Source organism: Pomacea canaliculata, linkage group LG12 (assembly GCF_003073045.1).
Source record: "Pomacea canaliculata isolate SZHN2017 linkage group LG12, ASM307304v1, whole genome shotgun sequence".
Classification (NCBI taxonomy): domain Eukaryota; kingdom Metazoa; phylum Mollusca; class Gastropoda; order Architaenioglossa; family Ampullariidae; genus Pomacea; species Pomacea canaliculata.
The window spans coordinates 17,859,759-17,878,013 of record NC_037601.1 but is presented as its reverse complement, the minus strand read 5'-3'; the positions used below and the strand labels follow the sequence as shown (position 1 = coordinate 17,878,013).

General features: G+C 39.6%; 1 protein-coding gene across 1 annotated transcript; it reads right to left on the bottom strand.

The window, feature by feature from the left end:
- Positions 1 to 169: 169 nt before the first annotated feature.
- LOC112576988 (palmitoyltransferase ZDHHC3-like) lies at positions 170 to 18,251 on the bottom strand. Its single transcript, XM_025259895.1, has 8 exons — positions 18,098 to 18,251; positions 16,779 to 16,947; positions 15,974 to 16,144; positions 14,456 to 14,580; positions 11,568 to 11,664; positions 11,128 to 11,209; positions 8,473 to 8,603; positions 170 to 1,278 (listed from the first exon to the last, which is right to left on the bottom strand). The coding sequence occupies exons 1-8, from the start codon at positions 18,145 to 18,147 to the stop codon at positions 1,120 to 1,122; spliced, it is 984 nt and encodes a 327-aa protein (XP_025115680.1). The 5' UTR covers positions 18,148 to 18,251; the 3' UTR covers positions 170 to 1,119.
- Between the last annotated feature and the right edge of the window lie 4 nt (positions 18,252 to 18,255).

The following is an 18,255-nucleotide window of genomic DNA, read 5'->3' as shown; positions in this document are numbered from 1 at the left end:
TATGTCATGAAATTTAAAAGTCCACCCAGACGGAATTAAAGTTTACTGGAAACGACAAGCTAGGCAAGTGCTGTCCTTGCACGATCGTCTCCCGACACTCCACAGCCCTCGCTTAACCACGTCTCTGCGTACGTGACCCTACATTCTAACTCAAACAAGTTTGCACAGCTTTTTTTTCAATTGTTTTTTTAATACAATTTCTCTGAGATACATTGAACAGTAAACGTCTTTTTCATTAGCACTTAAGTTAAAAACAATTAAAAGTAGAAGATACCTAAAATATTCTGAAGTAGAAAGCTGCCTAAACATCTATCTATGACTCCTGACTAATGTCTTTATGTTCCCTTAGAAGTGAGGCACAAATGACACAAGGCAACAGAAAACTGAAATTATATATTTCTCTATGACATACTCCAGTAAGGTAGCCAGTGCAAAGTAAAAGCAAAGTGTAGCCCAAAATAAAAGTGTGGAAATGTCAGGACTATGATGTGATGTAACTTACAGAGCGGTGCGGGATTAGAAGAAATTTTGAATCGTTGTGAAGATGCCCTGTCTCCCTAACATTTGCGGACCCTTAGCAGTGCGTATATAAGATAAAGATTTTCAAATAATGAGCAACGTCAACTACACGTGGGAAGGAGGAGAGATAAATCACATCTTAATAAAACTACTCTTCGCACAAATTGTTTTGCGGCACACCACGTCAGTGCACAAAATATTCTGTCATTCACGGCTAACGTGCTTGTAAAAAAAGCTTTCTAAATAAAGCTCTAATTTTTTAAAAAGAAAAAGTACGTCTAAGCCCTCGAGCATTTTTTTACAAACCAGGTCGTCGCGTGTGGTGCTGACCTAAAAAAAAAAAATCCATTACGAAAAATGTACAATCCTTTTCTGAAGACCGACTACGAGACAAACGACTTTTCTATGCCCTCCCTCACAGAGGTTTTGCCCTTCTCGAAATCATACTCACCAAGTTCCTCCAAGCAGAATTTAAAACAGTTTTTCAAATATATAAAATCCACAGTGTATTTCATAACTGTCACTGCAAAATAAAAAAGTGTAGTGTGTGTGTGGCAGTGTCAGTCGTCCTCCGGGTACCACAATGACGTCACAGTGGTGCTAGACGGTGTGCAGGTCGTTCTCGGAGTAGGCGAACTTGGGCGTTGCAAAGGGCGAGAACCAGCGCCAGTCGAAGGGGTGGCCAAAGACGGCCTTCATGCTGACCCAGCGAGACTTCTTCTCCCACCGTGCGTGCTCCTTCTTGAGCTGCTCGATGCCCTGGCGACAGACGACACGAGTATGTAGCAGTAACCCAGCCTAACAATCATCAGTCACGTGGTTTAGGGCTCATGAGGAAAGAGGAGTTGCGTGCATATGTATATGAAGAGAAGGTGCGTGATGGCGTGCATACACAGAGAGGTAAAAGAGATATGGCAAGGGCGGGTATGTGTCCGCGGAAAGGAAAGAAGAGAAAGAGCGTGTGAAGGTTCAACCCTGCGTGTTGTATGCATAGAGAAAATGGCGTGTGTGCATCCACACTAAAGTAAAAGAGGTGCTTCTTCTAGATATTATATTTACATAGCGCCTTTCTCCAGGCGGTCTCAAAGCGATTTGCAAGAAGATACAAAAGTAATAACTGATAGTGGAACATGGTCGTCTATTTGTGACAATGAAGTGGAGAAAATACATGGAGCAAGAGTCACAATACACCTCTCATCGTGGACCAGTCGACCTCCTGTAAACGCACACATCCAAACTCTAAACATGTAGCGACATTCAGAAAAAGAACAGCGTTTTTAAATTGAGATCAGAACCCGAAACATCCGATTCTCACTTGGCTGGCGACAAACGCTTTACCGATGTGCCACCGAACCTCCCCGAAAATGTAAAACGAGGATAGGGTAAAGACAATCTTGAAAAAAAAAGCGAGAGCTGGCAATCTTAAACACCACCGTATAAAAGTAACCTGACTCACGCCCTCATTGACAACACCTGTTGGTCTGTTCGCGACGATTCCAGAAGCGCCGTGAAACGATCCCCGCTACACGAGATGACAATGCGGAAGAGCAAAGCAGTCAACTGTACATTGTGACCTATTCAATGCTAGTCTGGAAATCCTGTCTCCCCCCTCCCCTTATACCCACCTACACCATCGTCCCCCACCCCAACTTACCCTACCATGCCACCTTTCTACAAAACCATTTCGCTCCCTGTCACCCGCTGCTCACTTGCCCAGCCCTCGGTGACGAGGGAAGTAGTCAGCACCTTGCTCCGCGAGGATGTCCGCGACCAAAGGCTTTGATCTGTATCGATAGGCGCGCTGTGCATGTGGCCTCGGATCCATTTCACGCATGACTGATTTCATAGCCTGCTTACAGCCGCGTGTTGTACGAGTGCTTAGCCGATCCGGAACGATTTTCTGTCAAACGGGCCGCGGGCACGAGAGAGATGGGTCCCACCTTAAGATACGCACGCTGGAGACATAAACACGGCCTGTGGTCTCCGGCCGGAATTCGCGGCCGTCAGGAAGAAGGGTGATTAGATGCAGTTGTCACTCTCTTTGCTTCCACCAGCAAGTGGCGGCCTCTGTGGGGAGGCAAGTAGAGAGAGTGACCCTGCGCTGAGGTTGCCAGGGTCGATGGCGATTATAATACTTCAAGCGAGGCTGTGACGTCACGGACACTACTTTCGACAGCGGGAGCTGTGACGTACGCTCGTCTCGCTACCATCCTTCACGTCACAGGTGCGGAACCTTCTTTGTAAAGCGTCCGATGTGTGTGCGAGCGTGTGTGTGTATTTTTACAGCATCAAGCACATTGTTGTTGTTGTTGTTGTTGTTGTTGTTGTTGTTGTTGTTGTTGTTGTTGTTGTTGCCAAAGTCAACGGATATTCGACTGCTCAACCTAGCTTCCGGAAACCTGAATGCAGACCAGAACGTCAGAAACAGAAAATTGTCCAGATAGTGACAATTTACGAGCTAAGAAAAAAAGTAAATAAACAAGGTCTGATGAATGATTCGATCAAAAGATGTGTTAGTAATACCTGTACATTGGTTACCTGTTGTCAACAGCAAATTAAAAACACAATTCTCACGATCCCTAAATAAAATTTCCACAGATTTTTCTAAGAACTGAGAACGGGCCGACTGCACGTGTCAAGTAGCGTTCTAGATGCGGGATGCCGTCTGCCCGGGCCTGGGCAAAATCGGGGCAAATGATTACAGTGTGTTGCACAAATATAACATCGTTACACATAAAACACAGGCAATGCCCTTCTTCCCGTAATCAAACGTCTGCAATGACATGTTTATGTCCAGTAAGAAGGCGGCTGAGATGTGAGGTGGGGTGGGGCTGGAGCTGCTTCCCTGCTCTGCTGTCGGCGACATGGGAGCCTTTCAGGGCGAGTGAAATACGCTCACGCTGGCCGTTGGTGTCACTGCTGCTGCCGTCGTTGCCGGGACCACTTACATATTGATTTATACACACTCTGCAGTCAGAAAAGACGGTTAAATCATCCAGCAGTTCATTGCCAAATGCATTCCTGGAAACTAAACTGGCAGTGGAGTTTCCAAAAATCCAGGTTGACCAGGAATGAAGGCCAGTATGAACTGCATCTTCTCTCTTCTTTCTTTAAACGGCGGGAAAGCAAAATATCGAAAATAAATCGTCAATGATTTATCGTTACTGACACCTTTTTTAAAAGAGCATTGTGTGTTTAGAAACTTGCAATGTGCTCTGATATTAGAAAAACAAATTTAGCACAGAGCAAAATGCTTATCAAGATTTTTGCACTGTTTCCTCACTTCCTTCTGTCCTTTGTCTTTTCGCCTTCCCCTCTTCTCTTTTTGATATCTAAGCATGCTTGTACACTTGGAATGTAGGGAAGGGCTATCTCAGGGTGGAATCGTGTTTTTGTTGAGCGCTTTACTAGTATGCCAGTGTGTCTTTGTAGAACAGTATAACTGGAGGAACATCGTCCACCGAGTTCAGCACTGCAGTAGCATCCACTGCGTCTTCGACTGATTTTAGCACTGTGGCATCTTGGGTAAAGTACTTCTGAAAGAATTCCTGGTGGATTTACTGCTCATACATCTTAACATTTGGACTTAACGCGACTAAAAAAAAATGTAAACTTTTTCTTTAATAGTAACAATCGTACCAAAGCGATCTCAGATTATGCTCGTCAAAACACGCGCCCAAGCCAACGAACAGACCTACTGCCTGGAATCTTTGCGGGTCTCTCATTCAACGCCCACCTTCATAATATTAAATATCTCTAATGCAGTCACCAGTGACTGCAACGTGTCTTAAAAGTACAACCACATGCACTCAAACACAACAAACGAAACAACAGGCAGGAACGGAGGGAAGTGGGAGTAAGGAGGGAACGAAAAACATTTCCACACACACCAGACGCCACATGGCGCAAGTTGAGGAGGATCACTACAGTCACGGACTTTTCGCTCGCAAAAGGCAAGAAACAAATTATTGCGCTTTTGTTGACTCCGCGTGGACTGTTCTCCGCAACGGCATATTTCCTGTCCATATCTCCTCCCTCTTCCCGCCACCTCCACCTCCCACCCCACTACCCCACAGGCAGCCATTAACGTCGTCATGCGAGACAGGGAGGCCAGTCGCGACAAATGACTATTAGATGGCGGATATTTCCAGCCGTGCTGCTAGTGCAGTGCTGGCGATGGGCAAGGTCGATCCCAAGCGGGGCCAGCAGGTCGGGCCGTCAGCTTGGAGCTAGCCGCAGGATGAGTGGCCCCCCGGTCCAAAGAAAACAAAACAAGTGGACGGGGTGGGGAAGAGAAGGGAACCCTGTGCAAGAGCTAATATGTGGAATATGTATAACTATGGTCTCGCCGGATGAGCAGAGCCCAGAGATCAAGGTCCTGAAATATACCTCCTACCAGAACATGCGTCTGTTCCGGTGTCGTATCGACTAGCCATCCGTGTGTTGTTCTTCATAAAGTGGCTGAGGACGGGGTCCAGCAGAGCGTGTAGTCGGGAGCCAGCTCGACCGAAAAAATATTTTGTTAAGGGCAGCATGTTCTGATACACACAGCATGAGAATGTCCTCTTGATGGAATCTAGCCACACACAAAGTGCAACTCGTATCTCTGACCATACCTGTTTTGACACATTCCGCTAGAACTGACCTACCTCAGCAGGCAAAATAAATCAAGAAAATTAAAAGAAAGCATTTCGCTGAGGTGAAAGAAGAAGACCCGGAGCCCATCCACCCTTCCCCCAGCCCACCAAGTGTGTGAGTCACTGTGGCGATATGCCGCTTCAGGTTAGGGCCACTACTACACGGGACTCCACTTAAGAGCCGGACACTCCACAGTCGCTGGCAGCAGGCCCCACAAGGCTTCATGACGCCATCTTCCATTCTTACCAGTGAGGTGTGAAGAGACAATGATATACAGCCTTCCAAAAAAAAATTCGTGGCTGGAAAAATAGCTGGACCATTGTGAGGTTCAATGACCCTTTTAAACACACTTTGATCCCCGTTAGAGGCAGCAAAATTAATTAAACAACAAGTAAGCGTCAGTTACAAATAATAAAAACAGCCAGCCAAGAGAGAGTGAAAAAATTAACAAAAGTCTGGTGAGGAGACGGCTTTAGCTGATGCAGTAAAAGGAAAATCCTACCAGAGTTTTGTAAAGATTTGTGACCTTATTGCCTCCTAGCTTAAACATGGCTTCATTAACATATTCCACAAAACTTAATGAGGTCCTGCGATAAGTTAACAATGGTGTGGGGGTACGAACGAACGAACGAATTTTTATTGACTCAGGTCACGTGGCCTCAACATTCAGGTGATGAGCACAGCTTGTACAATATCATGAGGCCTAACCACTTCGGTATAATATATCGTAATATCGTGTGGGGGTAAAAAAAAGAGGGAAAACACTTATCAGCTGTAGCAACATTCAACGCGAGAACACCTTAGCAGTCCGGTCAAGGTGCCCACAGGTCGATACTATACCTGCCTTTAAAATAGCAGTGCGGAGAATCAGCAAAATCAGTTTTATCGGCGAGGTTAAGAGCCAATTACTGCTTCTCCCTCCCTGTGGGTGATGCTCACGTTTTCCTTCTCGACTGGTGCTAGAGAAGGTCGGGACGAGTGGTTGTAGCACCAGCACCTCGCCGGTTCGTACGAGAGCTGCATACTCCTCCTGGCTGACTCAGCCGTCAGTGGCTACCTGACTCCGTAAAAGGTTAGAGAATAAGTGCGGCGAGAAAGGAGAGATGAGCATGACCTTCACAAACAGTTGGCCCCGAGATAAGTGCTGTCTATAACACCTCGCTCTCCAACAACTGAAAGGTTCTGGCACTACCTTTACAATGTGTTCGATAGGGTAACTGGATATGTGGGACATGAACGGCCTTAAGACATCGGCGCGGATTTTTTGTTTGCTTTTTTTTTAACGGGCGGGAGCAGACCTCCAATTCTTGTTCCCCCCCCCCCCCAAAAAAAAAAAAAATAAATAAAAAAGGTCGTCCTTTCTATCTGAACCAAGAACGGTAAGTATAGCTTGTGCTGCCCGTATATTAACCCCACTTTCTAGTCTCATGTTCACTGGTGATCTGCTGTCACACGGTACAAAACCGATGACGAGTTTTTATAATCATTCCACTTGTAAAGGCTGCGAAACTAATTTTTTTCTTTTTGCTTAATGACTTAGAAATGATAACGAGCATGGGAAAAAAACAAATCAACATATAAAACTCGGTCATAAAATGAACTCCATCCGCCTCACGCTTTCTTTCTACATTAACGCACACGCACGATTACAAAAACATCGTGTCTAACATTCAAATCCTTTTCGATAGAGAAAACAAACCAAAAAGTTCCCTTTGCACCAAAGCGTACAAGTAGGTTTTTTTCCCGAAGTACATCGCACATCGACTTTTGATCAACAGGCGGTGACTAGGACTGTCAAAAGCTTTCCTGTGTACTAAAGATTTTTCTCCTTTCTTCTTCGTTTCTTTTTAATACGCCGATAAATCTGATGAAACTTTAAGCTCTTACTCCTCCACCAAAAACTACTCACTAATTACACTGTGACTATACAACTACCGTTGACAAAGCTCCGCCAAACAATAATATTTTAAAGTCTTTTTTAAACAGAGGAACATGGGGGCTGATTGTGTCTTGTTTTACAGCCGTGCCATAAACTAAGGCTGAGGAACAAAGGGGGGGGGCCATAATTAACTCTTTCATCATAACAATCCTAGGCTTACTTCTCTACCACCATCGCAACCACCACCAACACCAACAACACCACCACCCGTTTCTTCTATGTACGACCGCGGCCAGTCCGTGCACTGTCACGTGATCACTGCTTGCTACCACGGCACGTCAAAATAAAACTGTAAATTTACATTTATACCCTCTGCGCATCTTTCTCAGACAATTCAATCTACAAGAACGATGTAGTAGTCACATTAACTGTCTGTAGTCTTGCCTCTCCTAAAGGATAGCTCTCTCTCTCTCACACACACACAACGTTGGTAAAAAGTAAACAAAGAAAACTCCTAGCCTACTCCGATCTCAAATTGAAACTACACGACATATAAGTAACTACCCTACGATTAACACCTCAGCATCCCCGTAAAGGATTTAATTCTAGAGGTAACCCAGAGCAACGGTAACTGAACTATCTTTTGCTGAGTTTATTTTAAAGTTTTTGCGGAGGGCATGGGAGGAATGTCTGTCCCTTCAGTCTGAACCTCCGCAGTTTGCGTGCAGTGCAGACTCTCAATTATTTGCGTTAATGACCTACGTGCCACAAATCAATAACATTCTCATTCTCTCACTTGAAGTATATTGCGTCCCAATTCACCACCACCACCATCACCAACCGTCGTCCCACCCTCAGATCGTCTTGGCCTGTCCAAAAAGTGCCCCCAGTGATGTGATGCATCTATGCGCGACTATGGCAACAGGCGGCGCCAGGAGGGATGATAGAGGATGGAAGGGTGGTCGGGAGAGGTACAGTGTCAATCAGTCCTAGAAGATGAGGGTGCTATGTCGCCTGTAAACTCTAGGGTCGAGATTAACGCCAAGCCCCCATGCGCTATTAATGGCGGTAAGATTGCGAATTTTGACAGCTCTACCATGTGTGATTGATCATGCACACACAGTAGCAGTGTTTTTAGCCTTCCTCCTGTCTCCGTTTGCCCGACACCCCCTCCCTCTCCCTGCCAGCTTCGCTACTTTTCCCCTACCCAGTCTTTTCGACCCTTATTTCGCTCTGGTGGAAGGGCTTTTTCTGCAGTGTTTCTCTCAGACAAATAATGGGGTACATGTAACGGTACAATGATTTCCAGTTTTTCTCACTGTCTCAGATGAAATGAGAGGTAAAATGAGTGGGGTGGGTAAGAAGTTTTCAAGAATAAAAATAAGACAGACAACAACAAAAATGTGTGTGGAGGAGAGAGAGAAAGGCTGACTTACTGTTTCATCGGAGCACACGGCACTAATCTGAGTACCAAACATAATGCCTGTGAAAATTCCAAACAGCAGGCCCTCAAAAATGAGGAAGATCAGAAGAACTGTAGTAGCTGGTGGCGAGAACCCAGAACAAGCTGAAAAATTTATTTTTAAAAAAGTGGTAAACACCATTACATGTGCTGCACATTGCTTTCTTATCACTTTAGTCACAACTTTAATAATAATAATAAATGCAATGTTTATAAAGCGAATACTCACGCTCCTAAGGAGCATGCTCTTAGCACCTAAGAACAAGCAGGAAACATGGACGGCAACAAGTGACGGGAAAACAAATAACATGTGAACTATAAAAGAATAAACAACAGTACTAACGAAGAATAAAATCAAATACTGAAAACAGAGAGGAACCTAATAACAAGAACAAGAACTGAGGGTGACATGATATAGCAAAAGGAAAGAGTGTGAAAAAGCACTAGCATTATGGGAAAGGTTGTTAAGATTAATAATGTTTATGGAAGAGGTGCGTTTTCAGTGAACGTTTAAAGGATTCAATAGTGGGTAGGTGGCGGATATGGAAATGGAAAGAGTTCCATTGTTTCGCTGAACAACAACTAAAAATCCTGTGGCCATATATTGTTGTTCTGGTGACAGGAAGACTAATAAGACGATCATCAGACGAGGAGTGGAGTTGTCTAACTGGGATGTAAGGGAAAAGCAGTTCAGATAAATACTCAGGGCAGGTGCCAGCAAAGAAATTAAAACACAGCACGGACAGTCTGCACTGGATGCGACAACGGATGGGTAGCTAGTACAGAAAATGAAGGAGAGGGGTGGCATGGTCCCGTTTCTTAGCTCTAAGCACCAGACATGCAGCAAAAATCTGTACTTTCTGGAGTTTGTGAAGAAGGTATTCAGGGCAGCCAGCAAACTTTAAAGTAGGTAGTAAGTCTACAGAAACGGTCAGCATAGCCGATAGGGGAATTGTGGGAATGGAGGAAGGAACATGCTATACATAGTATGGTGATCATGTGATAAACTCACTATAAAATCTACTGCCTAACATCTTTGCCATCGTAGGAGTTACAGAAAGCCTGCCATAGTCCAGCTGTTCTCATGCAAACTTGCCTTATTATTGTTAGCATGCTATTCTTTCACATACAGCTAAGTCAAGTCTCAATAAACATATATTTAGCTAGTCTAAGACAAGTCTAAATGAGTCATTTTTCATATGCTATCATCTCACACTACCTACTGCTGGAAAAAGAATTTTTATATTATGGCACAAGCATCATTGCTGTGAATTTTCAGAGTGCACAAATGTTCAAGTATTTTTATGATAGAACAAAATACTTTTTTGTTCATTCCTCCCCTTTGAAAAAATTCAACTACTGACTTCTAAATGGGAAAAGAATTTAAGGCAAAGAATAAAGAAGCAAACTCTTTGAAAGAGACAGTGTGTGATTTCAAGATTCTTTATTAATCTGTTACCCTCCAAGAGGTATTAAGATATTCAAAATATACATACATATGTATGTATACATTGTGCACTCACTCTAAACTACACTTCTTGTAGCTTTTGATATCAACTCTTCTGATATTATATCAACTCTTTTGATATTATATCTGGCTGTAAAGCAGTCAGATGTGTACATGATGTTCTTCCTGTTAAGCATATTTGAAGACAAGGTCTGGGAAGCCCATGACACTGCAAACTGCGAAAAAGAGAGGAGCAAAAAGTAATGGCAAAGTAAAATGGCTGGGAAGTGGTTGTCTGATCCAGTGACAATGATTGAAAATATTCCTGCCAGCTGAGTGTGAAAGTTGTATTTGTCATTCAGCCCTGGCCCCCATCTCTCAATTAAATAGTTATTTACTTCAGCTGTGGATCACAGGATTTACGCAAACTTTTGGAACAGAAAGTTCTCAGTAGTAAGCTCGGTAAACAAGAAGACTGCATCTTTTTGAATATTATAAATCTCATAATTTTCTCCAGTATAACTTCCCAGTGCTATTTAAAAGAAATATCACCAAAGGCAAGTTTCAACTTTTCCTCTACTTCTGAAAATAAAATGTAAAGTATAGAATCTTCTGCTTAGATTGAATTCCTAAATTATTTTGTGAAGTTAGCAGCATTACAAAATAGGTAATGAAATGTGCTTGTTTTCATACAAGTTTTCATTCAAGTAATACAATTGTTTCTCTCCTCCTTTAAGATACTAGAGTTCTTTACACCTCCTTTTTAAGTAGTAAAGGTTAAAGAACTGGTCAGATATTATGTATCTCTGTCTAACGATATCATTATTTTACAAATGCTTGTGGGCCAGTCAGGCTTCTCAGACTTTCTCTTCAAGCAGCATGGATGAAGCTCTTTATTCTTGGAATCTTGCACTTTATCAAAAGCTTGGTATTATCTAGCAACATTACAATCTGTTCTCCTTCAGAAGTATTTCTCTGTTACAAAATTTCTTGTAAGCAGGCCATGAAAATGTAGCATTTTGTCTTTAACTACATACAGGCATTAACATAAGAAAATGCAAAGATACACATGCATGTATGCACACACACACACATGCATGCACACAGAGTAAGAAAGAGTCACAATCAGAAATAAAGTTATCTCAAAGCAGTGATCATTGTTTCACTGTCACAAGTACTCACTTTTCCAATCTCTTCCAATACATGTGATGAAGTGTGTGACAGACATATACAGGGCATGAGATGATATAATACATATATACAACTGCAACAAAAACAAATGAATCATGTTAGTTCTACATAAATATTTACAATAAAAATGTTAAGCAGTTAATTAAATGCTCATTAATAATACATTATACAATTCTTTAAATCCTTTGGCAAGAGCTTCTCTAGCTAAAATATGAAAGGAAATTCTTGAAAATAAGTGTAAGATATATAAAATGAACATTATAAGCCAATAAAACAAACAAAAAAATCTAGCTATAGTAGTAAAAACTAACATATACAGCTGTGAGCAGCAGAAATTAAGGAAATATAAGTTCAGCAAATTGTATTGTAATTTGAACACACAGCTAAATATTGTGCAGATGCTGAAATGGCTGTAAGTCTTAAATACTCACAGTAAAAAGAACGAAATATTTTTGATTGTTCTCTCCCACACAATTATTGACCCATGGACAGTGATGGTCCATTTTTCGAATGCACCGCTGACAAACACTGTAATCATAGAACAGATGTGAACCAAGTAACTGCTGAACAAGACTGTATTTCTCAAACCCATGTGAATAACCCATCCCTTCCGTTTTTCAAGGTGCAGCTTATAGCTTACAAATATCTTATTGTACATAAATGATCAAACTGAAGAAGTCACCAAGGTCCTCAGATCTGTCTAATTAACATTTCTGGTACATTCGTGATGTCAGTGTCCTTGATTATTTTTCTTGTATTCCGATATATTTAGGCCTGTAACTCACTCAGATTTTGCAAAACAGTATCTCGCGATGTGATTTAAGGAAAAAAAGTTTTGCAGTTTTGTAGACTTTTAAGATCAGCAACTCAGATATTTAGTGATAACAAATGGTAATGCTAAAAAAAAGATGAGATACCCAATATTAAGTGTCTTGCAAAACCAAACAAAAAGTGAAATGTCAAAATGAAAGTGGTCATGTCAAAGAAGTTTGCCTATCCAAAAACATGACATGGAGATGTATTAGATTTGCTAACATCACTGCGCTACCAACAAAAAGCTTACTTTCAATCTCTATTCTTAAAAAAAAAAAATAATAATAATGAACCTCCCCAAAATGTACTACCCTCTCTTTCTCTTGAGTGGCTATCTAGTCACAATAGTAAGCACAGCACTGAAAGTCCAAAAACAGCAACATTCTTCACAAAACTTCACAGGTTTATTGTAGCAGGCACTATTTAAAGGGAAATGGAAAATGGCAGAATTCCCAACACAATCCTATTTACAAGTTCTCATGCTTAAAGCTTTGCGTGGTAAATACAACCAACAGACGAGCTTGCCTGTCTGCATCAGACAACCAGGCACAGCTTTTTTCCAAAGACTGCTGTCAGCTGAGCAGACATATAAGACACATACTTAACATGAGATGGCTATTTGGCTGACAAGATTCTCTCATCTCATACTGACCTCACAGAAACATCCTGCCTTGGAAAATGGGCTGATTTCCATATCTTTCATCGGAAATGTGACATTCTGTAACTCTGTCTATCGTCTCTCATCACAAACCCCTTCCAAGAGGAGCTGCCATTATGGCCATCACCTCTGACCTCAACAAGACCAATAAAAATGACTAACAGGATCTCTAAGGGAGGATTGGCTTAAATGGTGAAGCAATTAACACATTAAGCAGAGAGCAACTCCACCATACCTCCTGTTTGCTTTTCTGGTTAAAAATCAATATGCTAGCAAGGAGCAAGTTCAGATAGCATCATGTCAGCCATAAAGCTGTGGAGGCTGATTTGAATGCCTCAGAAGTAGAATGATCTGTAAAGTATCAATGCAAGCAACACAAGACTTTTTAAAATAAAAAATGTACTAAGGCTGCAGTGATCACTGTGAAAAAAAAAATTTTCCAATGAATTTTGTGTAGTTATATGCAAATGTTATAATGCTTGATAAAAAGTGTGAATTTTGTAGTGAAAAAATACAAAAAGAAAAGCAGATCAGCAAACACATCTTAAAATATAAAAATATTTGTGGTGTGACAGAAAAAAGGCTCAGACTCAGAGGCTTTATCAAGAAGTTACTTAAAACATTAAATTTTAAGGTATATAACTCCCCTGAGAATTTGTTCTATTTTTAAATGCAGTAGCTATTTTCCTAGAGCAGTAGATAGTTTAAGTGACTGCTCAACTGCTGGTCAGCAGCAAATTCTCAGGCACTACTGAAAGTGAAACTATCATTTCTTACCTCAGTTAACACATACCAAACAGAATACTCATATACTTAAAGATGCCATGTCAACTTCTAAAGGAGTGTTTAAATATGTGTTTAAATGCTTTTTTCACAGTGTAGTTATATAATATCTTAATACCCTAAATATGCAACCATGTTGTAAATCAAGAGATACTACATTGTATCTGAAGTCCAAAATGTGAATGAACAAATATTAATGAGTAGTAAATAAAATGTTAAACTATGACAGAATAAAGGAAAACAAAAGTATGCTACTGTCAAAAAATGTAGTATGGAAGGAACAATTTTCAATAAGTTGAATCAGTAATATTGGCTCTGAAACAATGAAGTGCACTGAGATAATGTCAGCTTGACTGTGAAATATGCTGCTTTCTATATGACTGGAAACATTTTTTATTTAAGCATTGAGGTAAAAATTCTAAACAGGAAAAATTCTTTATTATAGAGCAACAATAATACACCAGTGGGAATCAGTGTCCTTTACAAAGGTAAATGCATCATTAGCCATCCTCTAGAGCAGGGGTGGGCAATTATCTGAATTTCTCTTAAAATTGCATCATATTTAATTGTGCCACCATCAGTAAGAAAAGAACATTGTGGTAATAATTACTATCTTTTAACAAGGGAAAGAATCATCAACTGCCTATTTTCGATCTTCGACATGAAGTTTACCAAACAGGGCCAAACTCAATGAAAAGGGAGACAATCAGCTAGTTTGCATTTGAGATAAATGTTTTCTCCCTTGAAAGAACAATATTTAATGAAGTTCTAGGTCCTGGGCAAAAGGTAACTTTCATGTGCAATTTAAGCACTTTTAATTTACAATTTAAATATGTGTGTGTGGGGAGGGAGAGCTGTCACTTTTATCTTATGGCAGGAAAATATGGTTCAACTAGACAGACAGAGATAAGCACAAGTAGTGCCAGGTACCCTAATGGTCATTCGCTGTTAATTGGTTAGTACCTTCTCCACCAGACGGAATTAGCCAGAAAGTGAGTTCGACCTTTAATTAGCATATTTAACACAAAGCAAAAATGATAAAAATAAAGAAAGAAACAAACCTACCTGCAATGATGAGCTCTATCTGGCTTTATGCTGACACACTTCGGACATTTAAAGACCACCTGTCCGTCCTTCAGTCCTAACTTCATTATGTTCTCTCTTGTAGCATTGCCCTTTGGCACAGCACCCTTGTCAAATAACACACATAACATATTTGGGCTAAACAAACAAAGGCAAAATCTTTTAATCACTGAAAAGAAAACCCATAAACATGGTAAACTGTAAGAGCATTCTCAGTGACTTATTTTAGGATATTTTACATATATATTAGTAGATTCATAATGTAAAAACTTACGAAACCTCCATTCATTATAAACTATTTCTGAAATATCTTCTTATCTTTATTGCTCAATTTCTGGTAATTCAGTGAAATGTACAAAAGAAATTTGTCTGTTTTTATTCTTTCTCAATACAAATATGTTCTACCATATTCTTTTCCTAGCACATACTAAAATTTGTTTTTTTAGTTTAGAGGTTTAGCTCAATACAGACAAATTGTCGTATTTGAGCTGTAGCTAAGAAGACTTTCACATCTGCAGGTGCAAACTGTATAGGAAGAGTTAATAGGCATAGTTCTTTTAATTGTTCTGGCAACTCAGTAAAAATGAACAAAAAATTGTCATGATCAGAACAGTAAATATGCCAATCACTATATGAACAAAGCCTTTACACTCCAAGGAGTAAGATTACTCTCTTGCTGGTCTAAGTCTTTTGGCTGGCATTTGAACTACTATGTTAAATAATTTAGATATCTAAGTTATTGAAACTAGACAAAAGAAAATATCCATGAATAAGGTTTTTGAGTTGTGCATCAGATGATATATTCCGATACAAAGTAAGCAAAAAATCGATTTTTGCTGCCTATTACCATCCATGAACGAGGTTTTTGAGTTGTGCATCAGGATATATTCCAATAAAAAATAAGCCAAAAATCGATTTTTGATGCCTATTACCTTCTTCTTTTAATGAACAAGTTTTGACAAGGAAAATTATACACAAGGGTAAAAGGTAAATTATTATGTTCAGTGGCTCTATGGTGTTTGTCTCCCAGAAATTCTTCAGCTCTTTTATACATCATACATAGAGAGCATACTATCTTTCTTGTTTATCTCTTTTTCACAACAGGTTAGGACAACAGCAGCTTACATCATGCTATTTCCACCTGCTCTAAAGTCACTGGGACAACCAAGAGTGCTCTTTGGACTCTATATAACAGGCGGACACTTCTGAGAGTGCCTAAAATACTTTGTGATGGATGTCCTACCAGGAGAAATTTTTTTGAACTTTCGTCGGGCTGCCAATTCTGTGTACCTGTCTGCTGTTTGTCGAGCGAATTCTAAATGTTACTGAGTGTGAATGAATGCAGCTGTTTGAAATATGAATGCATGAGTCTGTTTGGCAAATATGAACAGGTTAGGGTACTACTTTGTGCTTTTATATAGAGCTGCCACAAACTACCATCTGAGATAAATAAAGTGTTATCTTATTTTATCATAAGCAAATATTAAGATATTGGCCTACCGGATCAGTCAGCATGGTACGAAGGTGAGATGATAATGCAAGGAATGCAAAGAAGTTGTAGACTAAGGCATTAATGAGGTTGTAGACACTGAAGAATTGTGGGAGGAGCATAACAAACATCACAACATATTCTGCATACAGCAGTAGCAGCCAAGTGATCACAGCACAAACCTTCAGGAAAAAAACAAAAAAAGCAGATCCAAAAAATAATAACTGAAATTCATAAAACAATTATTTACTTATTTATTTACTATTTAGGTGATCGTATATGTATGCATGTAAGAGTGATTATGCATGATTGTATACAAAGAAAATACATGATGTTGGTAAACAGATCTATATAATTTTGTTCAAACTGTATAAATCTGGTATAATTTTTTTTATCTTTAGATTAATCTATTATTCAGTTGATTGGTTGATTTTAGTCCTGATATTGATGATTGAAAACAGAAAGTTATCAATAATATCAAGAAGGAAGTTTTTAAATGTTTATATAAACTAACTTATCAAGCTATTTTCAACAAATGTAAAATAACCGGTAGAGGTAGTATAATGTTATTTGTTTTCTTTACGACTTTTGCATGCATGATTTTCAAATTTACGACCTATAAATCTTGATGATTAATAATGTGATATTCCTTTAAAAAAAAAAAATAGGCATTATCCTATCTTTTCATGGTGTTGAGTAGATGATAAGCAGAGCAGCCAACTAGAAATTTTCACTATATTATGAGATTTGGGTCTTTCGAGTTTTTAAGTTCTTCTCACAGACTAATAATTATCATCATCATTAGATGTTACAAACCAATCCACAGATGTCCTTGACAAACCAAATATGTCGAAATCCAGGTCGATTGAGCCCCAGTCGTCGACACAATGGTGTACAATCAATAGTGGCTACACTTTCCTCTCCAGATCCTGATTTTTTGGATTTTTGAGTCTTCGCAACATTTTCTGTATAGCGCTCATTATCCCTATGGATCAATAAAAAGTCAAAACTTCAGGATTAGGCTAATCTATATATACAGTATGCTAGTATATGATTAGTTAATGATTAGCAAGCAAAAGATTTCCCCTTTGTCCCAGCCAGACTACTCCACTCTTCCGAGTCTTTGTACAATTGCCATACACTCTCTACACCTGTAACTAGAACAACCAAATATGATCATAAGATTTTAGTTATTCTGCTGAAAAACAATGGAAATTTCTTCCTTCCATATCTGCCACTTACCAACCATTGAATCTTTTTAACATGCACTAAAAACACGTCTGTTACATGAGCATTACTCTTTATATCAATCTTATACCACATTACTATAGTTGCCAATAGCTGTGATTAGTCTGCCTGCTCATCTTCTTCTGCAGATTTATGACACTCTCCATCCTTACTGTTCAGTCTCTTATTCTTCTTTGTATCTTCTATTACTTGTCTGCATAGTTGTTTCTACATTCATCCTTGGTATTCTGTCCATATCTCCTACTTATCTTAAGCACTGAGAGCATGCTCCTTTATATGATTATACATTACATAAATCACATGTTTCTTGTCATTTGTTAATGAATGGACCTAATGAAACAACAATACTATCTATGAAATTTTCTATTGTTTAGAATATAATGTTCAGTCTGTTCTACATTCAATTTCAATTCAAAATTCTATTCTAGTTTCTTCCTACATTAAACAACATAGTCAGCAGATCTGGGAACATTATATTCTAATGCATGTTAAATGGTAATGCATGGTAAACTATTTGTAACCCAGTATAATCTGTAACCTGTGTCAAGGAATGACACGGTCCTCCCGAAAAATATCCTGAGATTACTAATAGCACACGCCACACCCAAAGTAAAGGATTTTCAAGACCAATCGGCAACCCATTGTTTTAATTCTCTCAGTACCGTTTTACTTGTGGCATTTTAAACTTAAAGTTTAAATGATCTTTGCAGTATCATCTTATTCAGTATTCCAATTCGTCATTTTATGCGAAAATCCATCGTCAGGATCCTGGTTGGAACGTACCAATTTCAAACTATTAACTTCAACTAAGTTGGTCCCCCCACTATTTTTAAACTAACATAATTTGGCACAATTCTGATAAAAAGTGTAAAACTAAAGATTCACACCTCAGATCTTCACCCGTTTCTTCCATTGTTATATTCACGTTACGATGCATTCATCATACTACAGTAAGAAACTCATTTCGTCTTCCTTAGATACAACCATCATAGGCAGTGTACGCCGCCATAATGGCATGAAATGATTACAAGTACACATTACGCCA